The following is a 19,217-nucleotide window of genomic DNA, read 5'->3' on the forward strand; positions in this document are numbered from 1 at the left end:
TTTTCTTCTTCTTCTTCTTCAACATAAATTAGCGGTAGAAAATGAGGGGGGGGCACATCTCAAGAAATGGAACCTCACTTTTTCTTCTTCTTCTTCTTCAACATAAATTAGCGGTAGAAAATGAACAATTTGAGGATGTGTTGTCTGTGGGATTTGTTTGGGGGAGGGGGTTTGTTTTGTTTTTTTGTCCGTGAACTTTAGCACTCCTCCTGCTTCTCCAGCAGTCTTCATCAGTCAGTCCAAATGTCTTTGACCCAGATTTGGCAACTCACTGCATGTTTTTCTGATATTTGTGAAAGTGTGCTAGTTTTAGATAATCTGTGAATGTGAAAGTGAATGTCCTTGGAAAGCACAACAGGGCTTATTTTTGGATGGTCTGTGTATAAACTAGTTGTGCATCAGCAGTAGACCTTAAATTGTTGGTGGTTTGTGCATTGTGTGATGACATGCTTGTATCTTAATATTTATCCATTGACCTGCTTGCTAAATTCATTAAAGATTTAAAAATATCCCGGAAAGAAGTAGCTTCTCATTATTTTTTTGTTTTTGTTTGTTGGCTTGTTGAATGTCTACATATCTAAACTAACAGTCAGCATGCAGTAATTAGCAATCTTTTTTTCAGAGCATTTTGTACATCTCCCTTTTTCGAAAAGACTGGATCAATACCCTTGTCATTTAGTTGGTGGATTTTAAGTGGTTTACTTGGGCAAAATTAGATGTGAGAATTGCTGGAGAGCATTGATGGTTTTATTCATAAAAACCAGATTTGATCATCCAGTGGTTAGCGCGTCGACCTCACAGTGCAGATGTAGCGGGTTCAATTCCAGCTCCGGCCTCCCTGTGTGGAGTTTGCATGTTCTCCCCGGGCCTGCGTGGGTTTTCTCCGGGTACTCCGGTTTCCTCCCACATTCCAAAAACATGCGTGGCAGGCTGATTGAACACTCTAAATCGACCTTAGATATGAGTGTGAGCGTGGATCGTTGTTCGTCTGTGTGTGTCCTGCGATTGGCTGGCAACCGGTTCAGGGTGTCCCCCGCCTACTGCCCAAAGATGGCTGGGATAGGCTCCAGCATGCCCCGCAAACCTTGTAAGGATAAAGCGGATGAGAAAATGGATGGATAGATGTGTTAGATACTTTTAAGACTATGTAGTTTAGACATTGACACTGCAATTTAATGTATGGCACGTACAGGTTAAATAAAAATTATACCAAAGTAAAAGTCTAAAGTCAAACTGTGCCTTATTTTCAATGTAAATATATTTTACTAAAAAGTAATACCCAGCTGAACTGTACTCGGGCAGCGATTTATTTATTTATTTATTTTTACCACTTGAGGGAGCTCACGTATCACTCGTACCACATTTTGAGTATCAGTCTTATGTATAGTTTTAAACGTCATTTAAAAATGTATTTGGAGGCATGTCAAGTATTTTTGCCTGCAGTTGCACTTAAAATAGGAGGCCATTAAACTTTCTTCAGTCGCTGATGGTGTCGCAGTACACTTGCCTGACCTATGTGGCATCGGTTCCCACTCAGTGACGGTGTGACTGTGGGCGTGTATATTGCTTCTATTTGTCCCCTGTGACTGACTGACTGACTGGCGACCAGTTCAGGGGTTATTCCCCCTTTCGCCCATAGTCAGCTGGAATAGGCTGGATGGATAAACTGCCCAGTATCATATATGCATGAAGGTATGAGCTGTTTCCTGGCTCATAAATAACCATCTTGTCATCTATTGCATATGGGGTTTCAAATTAATATTTCTGCATGGCTTGCTGAGCCAGTCTGCTGTTATGAGCGACGAGCGCGAGCATCTTCAGCCTCCCTGTGCTCCAACTCAGGTCGCCCACGCGCATCTGAGCTAGAGCACAGCGCACATGCATTCTCACACAAGCACAATTTTTTATTTATTTATTTTTTAAATAGTCCTCCTTACTTTGGCAAGCAGATTCCACTTTTGCACTCAAATGTGCGTTCCTGGTTGTATGTCCAGGTGCGAGGTGCTAAGAGAGGACAGACAATTTGAGTCCTCTTTCCTGCTCAGGCTGTCATTCCTCCTCCTCCCCCACATTGTGATAAGCATCCTCTACGGGTTTTATGCAGACCTACTTCTCTTATTCTCCTACTCAATCCCAGAGATGCCATGGCCACGTTTTCATGTCCCTTTAATGGCTGTGGGTGAACAATCAATCAAGTGCACACCCACTCAGTGGCAGTGAAATTAAGAAAAAGACAGATGTGAAAACGTGTCGTTTAGTTTCCTCAAATGAGTCGTCAACCAGCGGATTTCAAAGCAAAACTTCGCACAATTTGGCCCTCACTTTGTGTTAACTGAAGATTTTAGATCATCGGAAAAATGTGGTTTTACCATTGGGTTTAAGCCCTGGGGCCTACGGTACACAAGGGCCAATCAGAATTTTAAAAAAAAACACACAATTTGTTGATTTTCCTATCAAACACTTTAGATTCTTGGCATGGGTCGACCAACCCGAGGCGATTCTGTGCAGTGCCGTGGCTGTAATGATAGTGTCTTAAAAGTTTTAATAGTTTCATATTATTCAGCCACAAAAGTTGACAAAGAAGCCCACTCTACGGGACCTATTGCTTCATGCCAAAGGGCCTATCCGAGGCCATTACATTTCACATTATTTTGCCATTTGTCATATCATTGCACCAGCCGCAGACCAGTCACACACTCGTACATTTGACCCCCCGTGTGCGTTTGTTAATGCAGTCAAGCTGACAGGACCGTAGCGGCGGCAGTTTTTCAGTCACTATTTTCTCCAAGTGAATTCACATCTTACTTTGATTTTAAAAAAAAAAAGCACATTATGAGTGGACAGGTTGGAATATCACGATGCAACAGGAGTTTGTTTTACAACGACAGTCTCACAACGGCAGATGGGGGAGCACCACACTGGTGAGTAGTTGCGATCATGCAAAGGCTTGGAAGGTACAACTTTTGATTTGTTTTTACATGGATTTTCCTTTCATGTTCTGCCTTTGGTTTCTTGTGTTCCATTTTCATATGCTGTCCTTCTCGCTTTTTATTTCAACCTGTTATCATCAGCCAAGTCTCTTGTGTTTTACCAATCAGCTCCCTCAACCACTCAAGTATTGTTCTCCAAGTGATGTTGTCAAAGTATTTTCAACACTTAGTTGGTTAATAATATATTTTTAAAAAATAAATAAATGACAAGCTGGGGAAAAACGGAGTGTCCACTCAATGCGGTGTATGTAAAATTGTATTGTGTATTATAATAAAGTGATCAATAAAGTTCAGTTTTGAAAAGAGAGCTAAAAGCAGCGCTGGTAAGTATGTAAAATTAGTCGCGAGCTAGCTAACCATCTGTCAAAGACCAAAATGAACACAGCTGAGAACAGCTCAACGTTTAACACCGACATGGTACATTCCAGATGTGTTAATCATTGTTTACGAGTTCGTTTTCATCGTGTGATCTGGATGTGTAGCTTAGCCTTGTTAGCAAATTGCGCTGCTAGCAACTTTTCCTGTTTTTTTTTTCCTCAATCTGTCCTACGCTTCTTTTTGCTCCAATTCCTCAGTTGTGAGTTGTGCTGATCATTCATGAATTTGTTTCCATGTTATCCCATCAGCAAATTGTAGGAAATAGATCATAATCCCGAAGTGTGTCAAGGTGGTTTGATACCACCGGGAAATTAGTCTATCGAGCCCCACTTAACTAATCAGGACGAAAAAAAAAAATCGACATCAAAATCTGACTTGTGCACCGCGTGGGTGACACAACATCAAGTAGTGTCAGACTGCGAGACAATGGATCCTCTCATGGCGCTGAGTTGCAGTATGTCTCGCCACTCCTGCTTCCCTCTTTTGACTGTCAAGAGTCATCCTTGATTTGGAGTGTGTCATAGGATGAGAGGAAGAGGGCGACGAGATGGGTGGTGGTGGGTGGAGCTTCGGGGGAAATTGGCTTTGATGACCAACTACAGACGCGTCTGTTCTCACATTCTCCACTTTTGAGCTCTCAATCACGCTGCTGCCTCTTTCTAAAATCTCTCAAATGTAGGCACACAAGATGAAAGTTTAAGAATTGACTTTGAAGGCTTGTAATATTTTATTCTGGGGGAAAAAAAAAGTTTCAAATGAGACATACCAATACAAGTGTCGATAATCAAGCTGAATTTGAGCCCCCTTTCCAATCAAACTCAACAAAAGGCCCGATTATCGAATGTCTCCGAAAGACGATCACGGCTGATCATAAATCCTTGTAATAATTAGATCGCATAAAGTGATAGCTAATCATGAAATAACACAAATAGAGAAGCAACTGGATGTGAGAGCTGAACATCTCTCCAGAATCATTCACAGCAATAATGACAAAATCGTCTATGTAATACATTCTTACACAAGGCGAGATGTTACATTCAAGAAAACTGGGAAAAATGTTCAGAACTTCCATGGTGGGACGTGTCACTCGAGAGGCATTCAGGAGGCAGCCAAACCAGAATTTTATTCTTTCAAGCATGACCCACAGCTCGTGACCATAGATGAGGGTCGGGCTGTAGATCGACTCAGTAAATTGAGAGCTTCGTCTATTTTTTTTTTTTTTTGGTAGAGAATTGACTTTGAAGGCTCGTAATATTTTATTCTGGGGGGAAAAAAAGTTTCAAATGAGACATACCAATAGAAGTGTCGATAATCAAGCTGAATTTGAGGCCCCTTTCCAATCAAACTCAACAAAAGGCCCGATTATCGAATGTCTCCGAAAGACGATCCCGGCTGATCATAAATCCTTGTAATACTTAGATCGCATAAAGTGATAGCTAATCATGTGGTGTAGATCGACTCAGTAAATTGAGAGCTTCGTCTATTTTTTTTTTTTTTGGTATCACTGCAGATGCTGCACTGATTTGTCTGTTATTCATTTTCCTGCGGAGCAAAATCAATGACAAAAAGCGCACTTGGCAGAGTCCAAGAGAACGAAAACAAAAAATACTCACATGAACGTGAAAGGTATGTCGCATTTAAATGAAATGTAACGGAGCAAATAACGTCAGGAACGTGTTCTTGCCCACCGATCACCTGCGACTGGATTTGATTGCTTCAACGCAGGGCTGGTTGCCAAGTAACCATTTTTGAATTTACCAAGATGGCTCCAGTTCGGATGAATAGGCGCTAAAGAGGCATGTTGTTTTTCCACACAAATGAGCACTTCACGTGCGCTTCCCTTTCAGCAAACTCAAGTACAGTCGTACTTTCCAACAAGAGTCCTTTGTAAGTCTACGTTTTCAGCTACCATTTTTCAAAACCTTTCCTGAGCCCCTGTTGCTTTCTCAGAAAGTGTAACATGGTGTGAAAGAGGGAAGCTCATCCATACTATGTCTCTGTTAAACACTCACACGCGCACACACGCGCACGCACACACACACACACACACACACACACACACACACACACACACACACACACACACACACACACACACACACACACAAACACAAAGTTGGGCTGTTGTTGGCTCTGACTGGGGGTGCTGAGAGGAGAGAGTGTGGCTCAGTGTGTCCAGGAAGAGGCCAGTGTTGCAGGCAGTGCAGTGGGGAGAGCCTTGATTCACAAGGGAGAGAGACGTGCCCAGCGTGGTGAAACCATGCTCACTAAGTGGGAGAACGCCTCTGCCCAGGACACAAAATGAAGGTGGGGAGGAAGACAGGGCACAGCCTCTCTTCTGAAGTTTCTTCCCTCGTCAGCCTGGTCGGTCTCCTCCTTCTACTCCTCACAGGTATGCCCTAACTTTTTTTTTGTTGTTGTCATGTATCAAACTTTCTGGTCATATATACCAACTCATAAATGTTGATGGTTTATTTGTGGTCGCTCTTAAACTGGACCCCCATCACTACAAAATCAGTACCAATAAAGATCCTTTTAAATCCGTTATGTTGTCATGTATCAAACTTTCTGGTCATATATAGCAACTCATAAATGATGGTTTATTTGTGGTCGCTCTTAAACTGGACCTCCATCACAAATGCAAAAGGAGAGGAAATTTAGACATTTCATTACCTATCATAAGTGACTTCTGACTCCAAAATCAGTACCAATAAAGATCCTTTTAAATCCGTTTGTCCCGATAATGGTGGGTAAAATGCGGGGTGCACCCTGGACTCGTCACCAGCCAATTGCAAGGCACTAACCCATTTAAAGTTGGTGGAAATCCAAGTTTTTGTGGGTTTGAGTCATTTTGCGCTCTGTAGAGCCATCCGTGTACAGCGGAGGTGTCAAACTCATTTTTGTCACGGGCCACATTATAATTACCGTTTCCCTTGTAGGGCCGTGATGACTGAAACTATATAAAGAAGTCAAGAATAACGTTTTATTCAACTATTGTTTCAGTAAGTGTAATGAGGGCTTTGGTAACAAGAAACTGCTTACAATATGTCACTGATTTATTACAGATGAAAATTTGAAATTTTGGTACAAATTTCAGCAAGTATCATGGAAGTTGTCATCTTTGATTTGCTTTCGCAAGCCATTTAAAATGATATGACGGGCCACATCTGGCCCCCCGGTCCTTGAGTTTGACATGTGTACAGAATCTAATATGACATCACACGTTAGTTCCTCTCACCCTAAATTCTGCTCAGTATGACAGAAAGAAGCAGTACTGATCGAAGGAATTTGACTGAAATGAGTTGACCTCCCCCTTCCCCAGAATCAAAAATGGCACAGACCTGTCGGTTTATCCAGTAGGCCCGATATGCTACATGAACCAGGAAAAGGCCTGCTAACAGACAAACTCAACGATGCCATTCTCCAATTTTGTTCATTTTGTTTCATTTTTGTTGGAGTCATGTTTTCCTTTTTTTCTTTCTGAATCTTGATGAAACCATTCCAGCATCCTCCAGATTAAAAAATGGTACAGTCCCTTTTTTGTTTTTGTTTTTGCCAGTGAACCAGAAAGGAGCCTGCTAAAAAGACACAAACACCATATCTTATTTTGTTTTGTTTTTGATCATTTTGATTTTGGTTCATTCATATATTTTCCTTTTTACAATGTGAGTCCTGATGTAAAATTCCACACTGTTTCGGATTCAAAAATGACTTGCATACATCTCACTGTTATGCTCCATTAACCCTAAAGTAAACTGCTTAATAATTGAAAATGATACATGTTGTTCTGATTTTTCTTTACCTTTTTGTTCATGGAAAATTGCATCTCTTTGTGCTATTTGAGTTAAATTTTAATTGTTGTTTATTTGAAATCAGGCATCTTTATTGTTTACATTCGCCTCTAACGCTTTCAGGTCGGAACTGGCACAATCCGACTGGTGCCACCTTGTGACTCAAATACAGTATTACATCATCCTCCATGAAGTAGGGAATAGCCTCCGACTACTTTCCTTTTTGCCATTTTCGTCACAATTGGAACAATTTCCCCCAACGATCCTCCCTAAAAATGGTACAATCCTAACATTTTTTGCCGTGCTCCGTAAATCAAAAAGTAACCTTATAATATCATGTTTTGTTGTGTTTTTCATTGTTGTTAACAATTTAGCTTTATGCTCTTCTGATTATCATTCTCCTTTGTGACTGCGATTCTTTTAAAATGTTGTTAAGAGCTGCAGAAAAGTTCAAACCAAGGCTCAGCATGTGGAACCATTCCTCTCGTGCTGTAGCACCTCCTGTGCCTATCTCCAACTTCACCACTGACAAAGACTTTCTCTCTGGTTCCCAGTTTCTCGCTCCCTCTTTTCAAGTGTGCTCCAACAATCGTGCCCTTTGTCTTATCTCCTTGACAACCCCTGTCAGACGGCCAAAGGGGTTGCCATGACTAGCAGGCGATGCCCTGCTAACTGGCTGGCTGCGAAGAATTAGTCAACAGTGCAGAATCTCTCTCTCTCTCTCTCTCTTTTTTTCTCTCTTTCCCTGTTGTCTTGCTCGCTCTATCTTTGACGGGACTCCCCAAAGCCGGCCAAGAGCCAATGTTTGGACTTATGTCCACTAAAGGAAAAGCAGTCTCTACAGGGAACATATGTGCTATGCTGTGCCAAGACAAGGCTTCACTCTGAAGGATAACATGCGGTCTTATGGGAGGATGAGTGAAGTCGATGGAGAAAAATCTAAATTAGTATGTTACATGTTCGGGAGGATGTCCTGCAGTTTCTGTGAAGCGGATTAGTGATCAAAGATGTGAACGGATTTCATGAGCACAATGTGGGCGCATTTTTGTGTGTGTGTGTGTGTGTGTGTGTGTGTGTGTGTGTGTGTGTGTGTGTGTGTGTGTGTGTGTGTGTGTGTATAAACAGAGCACACAGTGAGCACACTAATGGGTGCGTTAAGGCGCCTATGCAAAGAATTTGGGCTCATTAAGTCGCCATCAAAGGGAGAAAAACAAGAGGCTCAAATTGCAGCAACTCTCAGTGAAAGCATTGTGCCAAAAATATGGAAACTCAATTTACTGCCTTTGGCCCCTTGTAATCATTTGTGCACCTTTTAAATTGAAGTCTGAAGTGAAAGTAAACTACTTCCTGGTTCATGGCAAATGGGTTCCTGGTACCTTTGCACTAATATCCAGTTAGAAAAGTACAAGATTTAAAATGCGTACCGTTTTTTTTTTGGAAGTAGATCAAAAAGTTGTATGTAAATGAGGCTCAAGTTTCAGTATTGGTTCAAAAGAAGCCTCCGACTAAGCAGCCCTGTCATGATGAAAAATGCATCGTAGTGTCTGCCTTTAACAGTGGAGAGAGTTTGACGTGTTGGAGCAAAGGAAGCTCGGGCGTAAATAATGGAAGTCCAGAGCTCATTTGGCCTGAATTTCATTAGCGGTGCCAGTTTCGTGCTGGCTCGCTGTCACATGATCGGGACTTACTGCGTCGGTTCAGCAGAAATGTACCACTTTCACATTCTTTGTGTTTTTTCTTTTTTTTTTTTTTAGCCTGTGAGTCTAATTGCTGTCGAGAGTAATGTCTTATTACAACATTCCTCCATGCTTTGAATGAAATCTTAACCAGCTATAAGAAGAATACTCATAGTTGACTTTACATGCGAGGAGAGAGACAGAGAGAGAGATACAGAGACAGAGAGAGACAGAGAGACAGACACAGAGAGAGTCAGAGAGAGACACAGAGAGAGTCAGAGAGAGACACAGAGACAGACACAGAGAGACAGAGAGACAGACACAGAGAGACAGACACAGAGACAGAGAGAGAGAGACAGAGAGAGACACAGAGACAGACACAAAGATGGACAGAGAGACAGCCAGAGAGAGAGTCAGAGAGAGACACAGAGACAGACACAGAGAGACAGAGAGACAGACACAGAGAGACAGAGAGACAGACACAGAGAGACAGAGAGACAGACACAGAGAGACAGAGACAGACACAGAGAGACACAGAGACAGACACAAAGATGGACAGAGAGACAGACAGAGAGAGAGACAGAGAGACAGAGAGACACAGAGACAGACACAAAGATGGACAGAGATACAGCCAGAGAGAGAGTCAGAGAGAGACACAGAGACAGACACAGAGAGACAGAGAGACAGACACAGACAGAGAGAGAGAGAGAGCAAGAGTCAGACAGGCAGAGACGAAGTGACCGCACTATGTCGTGTGTTGCATGTTTTGGTCCAAGAGCTAGATAGATAAATTAGTTGTTATCTGTCCAACATATTTTAAGCGGCAGTATGTGTCCCACACCCCTTCACCGTCGCTGGGGCTCGGCTTGACACGGGCGCTTTGTTTGACTCAACCGTGCCCACAAACGTGTTCCAAGAGCTGGTCAGTGTCCACCTTTCATCAGTAGAAACACTTGACAGAACGTGAGAAACAAAAGATGATGAGCCGGGAGGGAACGTACAAAAAGCGCGGGCCAAACTGTACTACCTTTGAGTCTTTAGAATTCAGCAGCCCCTTCATCCCATTGGCCCGTCATGGCCAGACAGTGAGAAAATGTTGAAAGACGTTAAATACAGAGGAAAAAAAAAACACAGACCTGTTTCAGGCTGCCACGGCCGCCGGGAACATTGTGCAACGGCAGCCTCAATCCAAGCAAAGACTTGACTCAACTTACTTGAAATTTAGTGGGAACTTGACTTGCATTACTTGATTTTGACCACGTTATCTTGGGACTTCTGTGAAACTTGAAGGTTTAGACTTCAGACTTCGGACGTGCACAGACAATACAATCTCCTCCAAAAGTATTGGAATGTTCTGTTCTTCTCCCCAGGTGATGTGTCAGGGGTGAATGTGACGAGCCAAACCCAGGTGGTGAGGGGCATCGTGGGCAAAGAGGCCCTGCTGTCGGTCAGTTACACCAGCAGCAGCACGGACAAGCCTGTCATCAAGTGGCAGCTGAAAAGGGACAAAGTGAAGCCCGTCACCGTGGTGCAGTCCATCGGCACCGAAGTCATCGGGAACCTTCGGCCGGAGTATCGTAACCGCATCCTGGTGTTCGAGAACGGCTCGCTGCTGCTTCACAACCTGCAGCTGTCGGACGAAGGATCGTACGAGGTGGAGATCTCCATCACGGATGACACCTTCACAGGGGAGCTCTACATTGAGCTGACTGTGGATGGTAGGCACTTCCCTCGTATTCGGCGGACATGTTGGACAATACACTACATGACCGTCAACACAATGCTAAAAGACATCACATGACACCTCGACACAGCCAGGAACTGTCAGATGCTTAGCGTATTGTGAGCAGGTGCGTTGTCATGGTGAAGCAGCGTCGAGTTATTCTGCCTGGCCTGTTGAGAGACGTTGCAGTCACCGAATGAGATTGTGGAGTTGGCTGGCTGCTAATTGGGTAAAGCGTTCCCCTCTCTGGGCCCTATTTGGGTGGATTGGTGCCCGTGCGCTCAGCGTCGAAACAGGCATCACTTAATTTTCGTGTCAGCGCAAGTCCAGCGTGTTTGAGGCCCAAAACTTTTTGTGCCATTTTTGTTTTGCGGTGTTCCATGAGATTTGTAGATGTGCCTTGTTGGTCGATAAAGGTTGGCAAACAAAAAGTTAAGGTATAGTCTTCTGCCCATCGTCCTCTGGAAAAAGCTCAAATTGGGCGACTGATGGATAGACTGTGAAATACAACACAGGAATTCAATTCCATGAAATACCTTGTAGCATGTCTTTCTTTCTCAATTCAATTCCCATTTCACGCCAAGCCTGTCATTGTGGTGTCGTCCTCAGTTCCAGTTTCCAAGCCCTACATCCAGATGGTGGCGTCATCTGTCCTCGAGTACAGCGAGCACTTTAACTTGCACTGCTCCCACGACAACGGCACCAAGCCCGTGTACGCTTGGCTGAAGGGAGGCAAGGTACAGGCCAACGATTCCCGCCTACTGCTCTCGCACGACCAAAAGGTGCTGAGCATCGCGCGCGTCCTCATGTCGGACGACGACATCTACGCCTGTATGGTGGAGAACGCCATCAGCAGCATGAAGAGCACGCCCGTCAAGCTCACCGTCTACAGTAGGTGGCATGTTCCCCGGTAGGACTGTTGGATTTCCACACGATGTATTCAGATGTCACTTTCAGTTGCACGCCAAAGCAATTATCGCATCCCACTGAGTCACAGAGAAGCACGCCTGCCTCTCCGACAATCTTGTTTACCCCGAGTGCAAATCTGCGCGCCACAACGGGCAGTGAAAGCCAGTGAATGAAACGATTATTTACGAGCAGGGATCTCAATAAGCAGGTGCCTCAGCGGAACAAAGCAATCCGCCGTTCTATATTATTACTCCACCGGGATGTGCTTCAACTTTATTTCCTCCGCAAGCATGGAAAGACGCATGATGCACTTGAAATGTAATAAAATACAATTTGCTTACATAGCCTGACGTGTATTACCGTATTGGCCCGAATATAAGACGGCGTTTTTTGCATTGAAATAAGACTGAAAAAGTGGGGGTCCTCTTATATTCGGGGTCTAGACATTATACCCATTCACGACGCTAGATGGCGCCAGATATCATTGAAGCGAATGCTGAACTTGACTCCCCAGGCCAAAGTGAACCCATGTCACGAAGAATAAAAATAAAAATTTAGTGGTAGCACGAAGAAGAAAAATAAAAATAGCGGCAAGAAAGAAAAGAGAAGAAAATAAGAAAAGAGATAACAGAAAATGGAGAAATGTAGCGACAATCTGGAGAAAAGTGGGTCGAAGATCGGCCAGGTTAACCGGCAGCTGAGGAGAAGTTATGATGTAATTTACGTTTCAAAAACCAGAAGCCATTCATTTACGAATGTGATTGCACTTTAGTTTACATATTTAAATGTTCAGATCTTAAGATTTGAATGAGGCAAAATAACATGCTTTTTCTCTCAAATATATTGTTATAATCATTTGTTTCAGATGTTCTGCAATTATTTTCTGTAGAAAAATTAATTTGGTGTTCAAAAAGTCATTTTTCAAACTTGAGTCTTGAAAAAGAGGGGGTCGTCTTATAATCAGGGCCGTCTTATATTCGAGCCAATACGGTATTTCAAGTCTGAAATAGGAATGCAGTGGGGCAACTTCATTGTGCAAAAACAGGGGCAAACTTTTGGTCTGATGTTGCGGTTCTTTTTTTTTGGGGCAGGGGGCTTTCTTGTTTTTGCTCTTCATCGCTCCTATCTGCCTCTGGTTTAGGACGGAGCTCGCTGTACATCATCCTGTCCACCGGAGGCATTTTCCTCCTCATCACCCTGGTGACCGTGTGCGCATGTTGGAAGCCTTCCAAGTGAGGACTCTTCTTTCATTCCTGTCGCTCCCTTCTTTTTACCCTTCTTCTGTCTGCCTGCTGCATAAGAACGCATAAGTTGTTTTGTGGTTTTTTTTGTTTTTTTTTTAACCACCCTTACCCTCACCTCCACTCAGAAAGAAACATAGGCCCGTCCCGCAGAGAGCTCCCGTCTACATGGAGCAGGGGGAAAATGGCCATGATGGTGAGCAAATTTTCATTTTGTACAGTGCTTCCATATTCTTGGCAACAGAAATATTTATATGTATGACATTTAGCAATGATTTTTCATTTTATTTAAAGTTTTTCGATTTTTGCGGTCAATAACCAACAGCTTCAACAATAATAATAATTATTATTAATAATAATATTGGTCGGTGGTGGTGGTGTTATGAACACTTGACTCGCTAGAAATATTTAAATGAGGGCAGATTTGGAATGGAGGCAAAAAAGTAATTTCGAAATGTGTATTTGCATTTCTGAATGAAAACTTGTTGACCAGTGTAATCATTTCACGAGTATTTTCTTTTTATTGTCATAATTCTTATAGGAAGTGGTCAGCGTTTTTGTTTTTTTTTGTTTTTTTGTTATATAATTTAGTTACATAACGTTTTCGAATTTCATATATTATTATGTATAAAGCAAGGATTTTGTGTTATATTGAGTTCACGTTTTGTCTTTATTGCAGTTGATGTAGTACCGAAACCAATGACCCTCGGCCGAAGGAGTCCCATGCCTCTCTATGTACTCAACGAAGACGTAAGTGAAGCCTCAAGTCCTTTCGACCGGAAAACAAGCAATTCGAAAAGATGAAATACAAATGTATTGTTCTTAAAAAGTGAAATACAACTGAACAGTAATTGTGTATTTTTATGTATGTACATTTCAAGTTATATATATCCAATATGTGTGTGTTTACATTCACGACGGGGCACATGAAACAACAACGTTCAAAACCCCAAATTGCAACACAAATAACGTCAATGCCCAACTGTGACAACACAGAAGGAAACAATCACAAATAAAAAGGCTTAATACAAATATTAGGGTGGCACGGGGAATGACTGGTTACGACATTCGCCTCAAGAGTCCAGGGGTCATGGGTTCGATCCCAGCTTCCTGTGTGGAGTTTGCATCTTCTCCCCGTGCCTGCGTGGGTTTTCTCCGGGTACTCCGGTTTCCTCCCACATTCTAAAAACACACGTGGCAGATTGATGGAACACTCTAAGTTGCTCTTGACTCTCATCTTGCAGGAGACTCTGGAGCGTTTGGAAGAAAGTGCTTGCACTGCCTACAGTCAACCAGAATTGAATTTTCCTGCCACCTACGTCCCGGTCCTCCCCACCCACACCCACAGAACTGAACCGCCCATCTGGACCACCCCGCGCAGGTATTCCCGCAGTCCCTCCCCGCTGGCACAGCTTCTCCCGCAAGCCCCGGCGGGACCTCCGCTGAGCCCGGCGCGCTCGCCAGCCCACTCGCCCTGCTCGTCTCCACGCAGTTTCAGCCCCATCAGAAAAGTTCGGCCTCCCGTTGGAATCCCAAACCTTCGCCTGCCCGTGGAGGCCGAGAGTCCCGCCTCCAGCGAGAAGACGCAGGGTTCTCCCCAGCAGTAACTCCTGGTTGTTCATCACGCATCGTCTTTGCTGCAATTTGCCAGGAGGAGAACGGATGCATCCGAGAATTCCTTCCTTGGCCACCAGCAATACCTCTGTAGGCTTTTCATGATTTCCTGTGATAAAAAAGTCTATCGTGTCGAGAATTCATAGGTTACGTTGACTGTACTATGCAGAACTACCCTTTTGATGTATTAATTTCACTGGGAACATCCGATGAGTAGTTCGGATGTTTACACTTTTGTTTTTTTTGGGGGGGGGCGGGGGTGTCTGTAAAATCCCAAACTGTTCTTTTTGTGTAACTACAAAATAAAAAGCTGCAATATTTTGTACTTTGTGAACTGTTTTCATATATACTTTTTATATGAATTATATGAATATCATGCTATGCCGAATACAGCCAATGTATGTTATTTCATGACCTTACAGTCAAACATCCACAGCAATGGATGCTATCTAATGACCTCATATTCATCATATTGTAGCGTCCCCTTTAGTGGATGTCATTAAAAATTGTCCCAAGGTTCAAAGAGAGTGTGTGTCTAAAATATATACAGTATATATGGATATATATGGAGATAGACAGATAGACAGATAGATAGATAGATAGATAGATAGATAGATAGATAGATAGATAGATAGATAGATAGATAGAGATGTACATATAGATATATATACACACACATGCACACACACACGCACGCACACACACACACACACCGGTATAGTAAATTCATTATTCATTATTATTTATGTTGCATACCATCTATTCTTTTTATGAAATATATATTTTTGTGGAAAAGTAATGAGTAAGTAAAAGTCATGAAATCATATTGATTCATTTTCATGACTGCACGATTATAAAAATGCATTTTTACAAACCTAAATGCTTTGCTTTGTCTATTAAAGGGATGGACACCTGTTACTACACAGTGAAGCATATAAACACACTGGACACGATGAGGTCACTATAGCTTGCTGATTCAATGATGATTACGGTCATTATTATTAATATTACTATTATTATGGTCACACACACACACACACACACACACACACACACACACACACACGCACACACATACACTCACACACATACACGCATGCATGCGTACACTTAAAACTGTTCAATGTAATAGAACTGCGTCATATTTACTTTGTGATAGTATCATGCATTCATGTACATCCCTAAACAAATATATACAGTACTTATGATAATTTATTCATCAGTCATAGCAGAGTTGTGTTATATGTAGTTTACTGTCATTTATGCATTTTTTCCCCTGTACAAATAAATATGTTGAACATGCAGAGAGTAATTTGGATCATTATTAGAAGTTATAGTTTCAAAGAATATTATTCATCACTAGGTTCACGCTATGATTAAGAAGGCGTTTTTTCTGAAGGGTTTTTATTTTTCTGAAAAAGTGTTATAGCTTTTTAGTCCATAAGATGTCACCATTACATTGCAGTCTCTCAATTCCATATCAGTGCAGGCAGTGGACTGAATTTATCAGTCGTTTATTTTTATATTCCACTGCTGGCTTTTGGACCCACAAAGTATAAATCAGCTCTGCAATAACCCTGGGATTAGTTGAATTAAAAAGGCAGCCTAGTCAAGGTCAAGAGACTTTTATTCAATCATATTGATTTGCAGGCAACTTGAACGTCATCGTGTAATCATGCAATCTATTCTAATGAATTGTCTCTCAATGCAACCTTTCATGATTGTCTTCCATTTGAAGACCTGTTGTGTGTGTTTTGTTTCTTAGGTGCACTCATTTGTTGAAAAGGACTTCATGAAAAACGGCTCTCTCACGCAGCAAAATACTGTGTCGACCCTTTTTTTTTTGGATGCTAAAGCAGCAGTGCACAATTTAATGCGTATTTCTCATCTGTTTGTTATCAATGAAGAACATTTTGTGATATACTTTTATTTTTACAACAAAATGTTTTTAGCATGTCCGCTGAGGGAGAGGTGCAGGGTTCGATTCCTTCCTATGTGGAGTTTGCATGTTCTCCACTTGCCTTATGTGGGTTTTCTTTGGGTACTCCGGTTTCCTCCCACGTTCCAAAAACATGCCTGGCAGGTTAATGGAACACTCTAAATTGTCCCTGGGTGTGATTTTGAGCGTGGATGGTTGTTCATCGACGTGTGCCTTGTGATTGGCTGGCAAGCAGTTCAGGTTGTACCCCGCCTACTGCCCAAGACAGCTGGGATAGGCGCTGGCACCCCCCGCGACTCTCGTGAGGATAAGCGGATTAGAAAATGAATGGATGGATGGATGTTTTTAATATCTGTATTAAATGGGCACTTTGCGCCTAATGCAATCAAAGGCCCAGCATGCAATGGTGTTCACATTGTTGTCCCAGCTTCTCCCCAGGCCCGTGGGGGCTGGTTGGGGGGCGTGTAGTCTAAATGAATAAATTGCAAACATTTACAGAACCTTTCTGTTATGTTTTTGTTTGGGTTCCATTTGGTTTTGTTCCCTCATGTGCCCTTTTTGTCTCCACCTGTTCTCATCATCCGTGTCCCTTGTGTTGAACCAATCAGCTCCCTCAACCCTTTGTGTCTTGTCCAGGTGTTTCTCATTGTCTCGTCACTTTGTTTGTATTTAGTTCCCTGGGTTCTGTCAGTCTTTGTTGGATCATTGTGGCTGTGTGTTTGTGTGTCCGTGTCATGTTTTATTTCTGACTTTGGTTTTTTTGTGACTTTGGTTCCTTGTGGTTTTCAGGACTAGTCTATTAAAAAGTTGCATTAAAAAAAATTTTTTTTGCTGAGCTTATTTTACTCAATGAAGTCGTTTTATTTGCAGTTGCTTTGCTTTTTGTGTACCATCTGATTGTGTCATTCTATTTCATGCACTGATTGGCATTTGGAAGCTAACGGCTTGTCAGAGTGGTTGTCACCAACAGCCGGCGACGCATTGCACCAACTGAGAGCGCTTAGAGAATTTGACGCTAACTGCTCTATTTTTTTTTTTTTTTACGGTTAGCATCATGCAAAAGCCTACGATCCTTTCGTGAATTCGTCCCAGAGTCAGTTCATGTCAATGAAGTCTTTTTAAAACATTTTCCAAAAGTGAAATGACAAACATCACTGCACATTTCTAAAAATTGACATCAGCTAGGCTATACATATAAAATATTTGGAAGTATTTGTAACTGATTTGTGACTACCTCTCCATGACGCCCCCGCCCCCTCTCCGAGAACTGTGACCTATCTTATGAAAAACACCGCACATCCGCATTAGGAGAGCCTGGTATCAAAAGATGAAAAAGCAGATGATGTTATCGGAACTGTGTGCAGTTGGGATGTCTAATGATCAGAAGGAGAGCACAAAAACACACTCAAACACACCAAAAAAAGAAAAATGTCCCGGTCTATCGCTATTATCAGGATAATGTGTCTTCCCCTTAGATGTCCAGCTGCCCGGCAAGACCTTTTGTCATTGAAATTATCTATCATTTCATCGACGCCTTTTCATCCCGAAATGTTTCTTTTGGTTGTCTAAAGGTGTAATGTGTCGACTCTTTTGGACGACACGCTCATATCTGCTTGTTTTGATGCAGGTTCCCTTTTCGACAAATAGAGGCTCTTGAATTCTCATTTGACATTCAGGCCGAGTAGGCACACGGATGTGTATAAACTACAGTGGGCCCCAAATATTCTATTATAGGGGCCGGGGCTTTCATTGATTAGTCAACAGAGTCGACATTGCTACTCTGTGAACACATTTAACACTTGAAGTCTATTAATTGCTCATCATGAGTTTTTAGCATCTTGTCTTCCAATCGTCCAATTTACAGACGACCGTCGACTCGACTATTTGCTGCCATTGCCAGACTATAGCGCTGTGTGGACAAGCAAAATTTCTGGCCAACAATGTAACACCGTCTTCATACATCTGCATGATAGCTTTAACTGCTACATGAAGTGTTCATTGTCTTTTTGAAAGCAGAGCTCCAACACAAGAAATATCATATACTTGAAACCAGGGGTCCCCAACTTTTTCAAAAGTGTGAGCTAATTCTTGGCAATTGATTTCCCCAAAGGGCGATCAATTTTGATATGCACGGTTCTGAAATCAGGAATGTGCTCAAATTGCCTTTTAAGAATATCTCTGGCAGAGTGATCCAGTGGTTAGCGCGTCGACCTCACAGTGCAGAGGTACAGGGTTCAATTCCAGCTCCGGTCTTCCTGTGTCGAGTTTGTATGTTCTTCCCGTGCCTGGGTGGGTTTTCTCCGGGTATTCCGGTTTCCTCCTACATCCCAAAAACATGCACGGCAAGCTGATTGAACACTCTAAATTGTCCCTCGATGTGAGTGTAAGCGCGAATGGTTGTTCGTCTCTGTGTGCCCTGCGATTGGCTGGCAACCGGTTCAGGGTGTCCCCCGCCTACTGCCCGAAGAGAGCTGGTAAAGACTCCAGGACCCACAGCGACCCTCGTGAGGATAAAGTGGATCAGAAAATGGATGGGTGGATGGATATTTAGCTATGCTATGATTAATCAAGGGCAGAACGGTGGTCGACTGGTTAGCACACTGGCATCACGGTGCAGAGGTCAAGGGTTCAATTCCGGCTCCGGCCTTCCTGTGTGTTTTCTCTGGGTACTCCGGTTTCCTCCCATGTTCCAAAAACATGCATGGCATGTTAATGAAACACTCTCAATTGTCCTTAAGTGTGATTGTGAGCGCAAATGGTTGTTTGTCTATGTGTTCCCGCGACCCTTGTGAGGATAAGCGGATTCGAAAATGGATGGATGGTTGATTAATCAATAGCACGGTAATACTCACCAATGTGAAAACTGATCATATTCATGACTGAACAAGGTAGGAAGCAGATAAATGTAAATATGCAACACTTTATTCTGACAAATCTCTGCAAGTGTTTACATGTT

At 42.6% G+C, this 19,217-nt stretch overlaps 1 protein-coding gene across 1 annotated transcript; it reads left to right on the forward strand.

Moving 5' to 3' along the window:
- The first annotated feature begins 5,465 nt into the window (after positions 1-5,465).
- hepacama (hepatic and glial cell adhesion molecule a) lies at positions 5,466-14,611 on the forward strand. The gene is made up of 7 exons (XM_019887565.1): positions 5,466-5,760; positions 10,206-10,553; positions 11,168-11,449; positions 12,609-12,699; positions 12,837-12,904; positions 13,388-13,458; positions 13,953-14,611. Exons 1-7 carry the CDS (start codon positions 5,670-5,672, stop codon positions 14,313-14,315), a joined length of 1,314 nt encoding a protein of 437 aa, XP_019743124.1. The 5' UTR covers positions 5,466-5,669; the 3' UTR covers positions 14,316-14,611.
- Positions 14,612-19,217: the final 4,606 nt, after the last annotated feature.

Source organism: Hippocampus comes, unplaced genomic scaffold (genome assembly GCF_001891065.2).
Source record: "Hippocampus comes isolate QL1 unplaced genomic scaffold, H_comes_QL1_v1.1 scaffold6, whole genome shotgun sequence".
Taxonomy (NCBI): domain Eukaryota; kingdom Metazoa; phylum Chordata; class Actinopteri; order Syngnathiformes; family Syngnathidae; genus Hippocampus; species Hippocampus comes.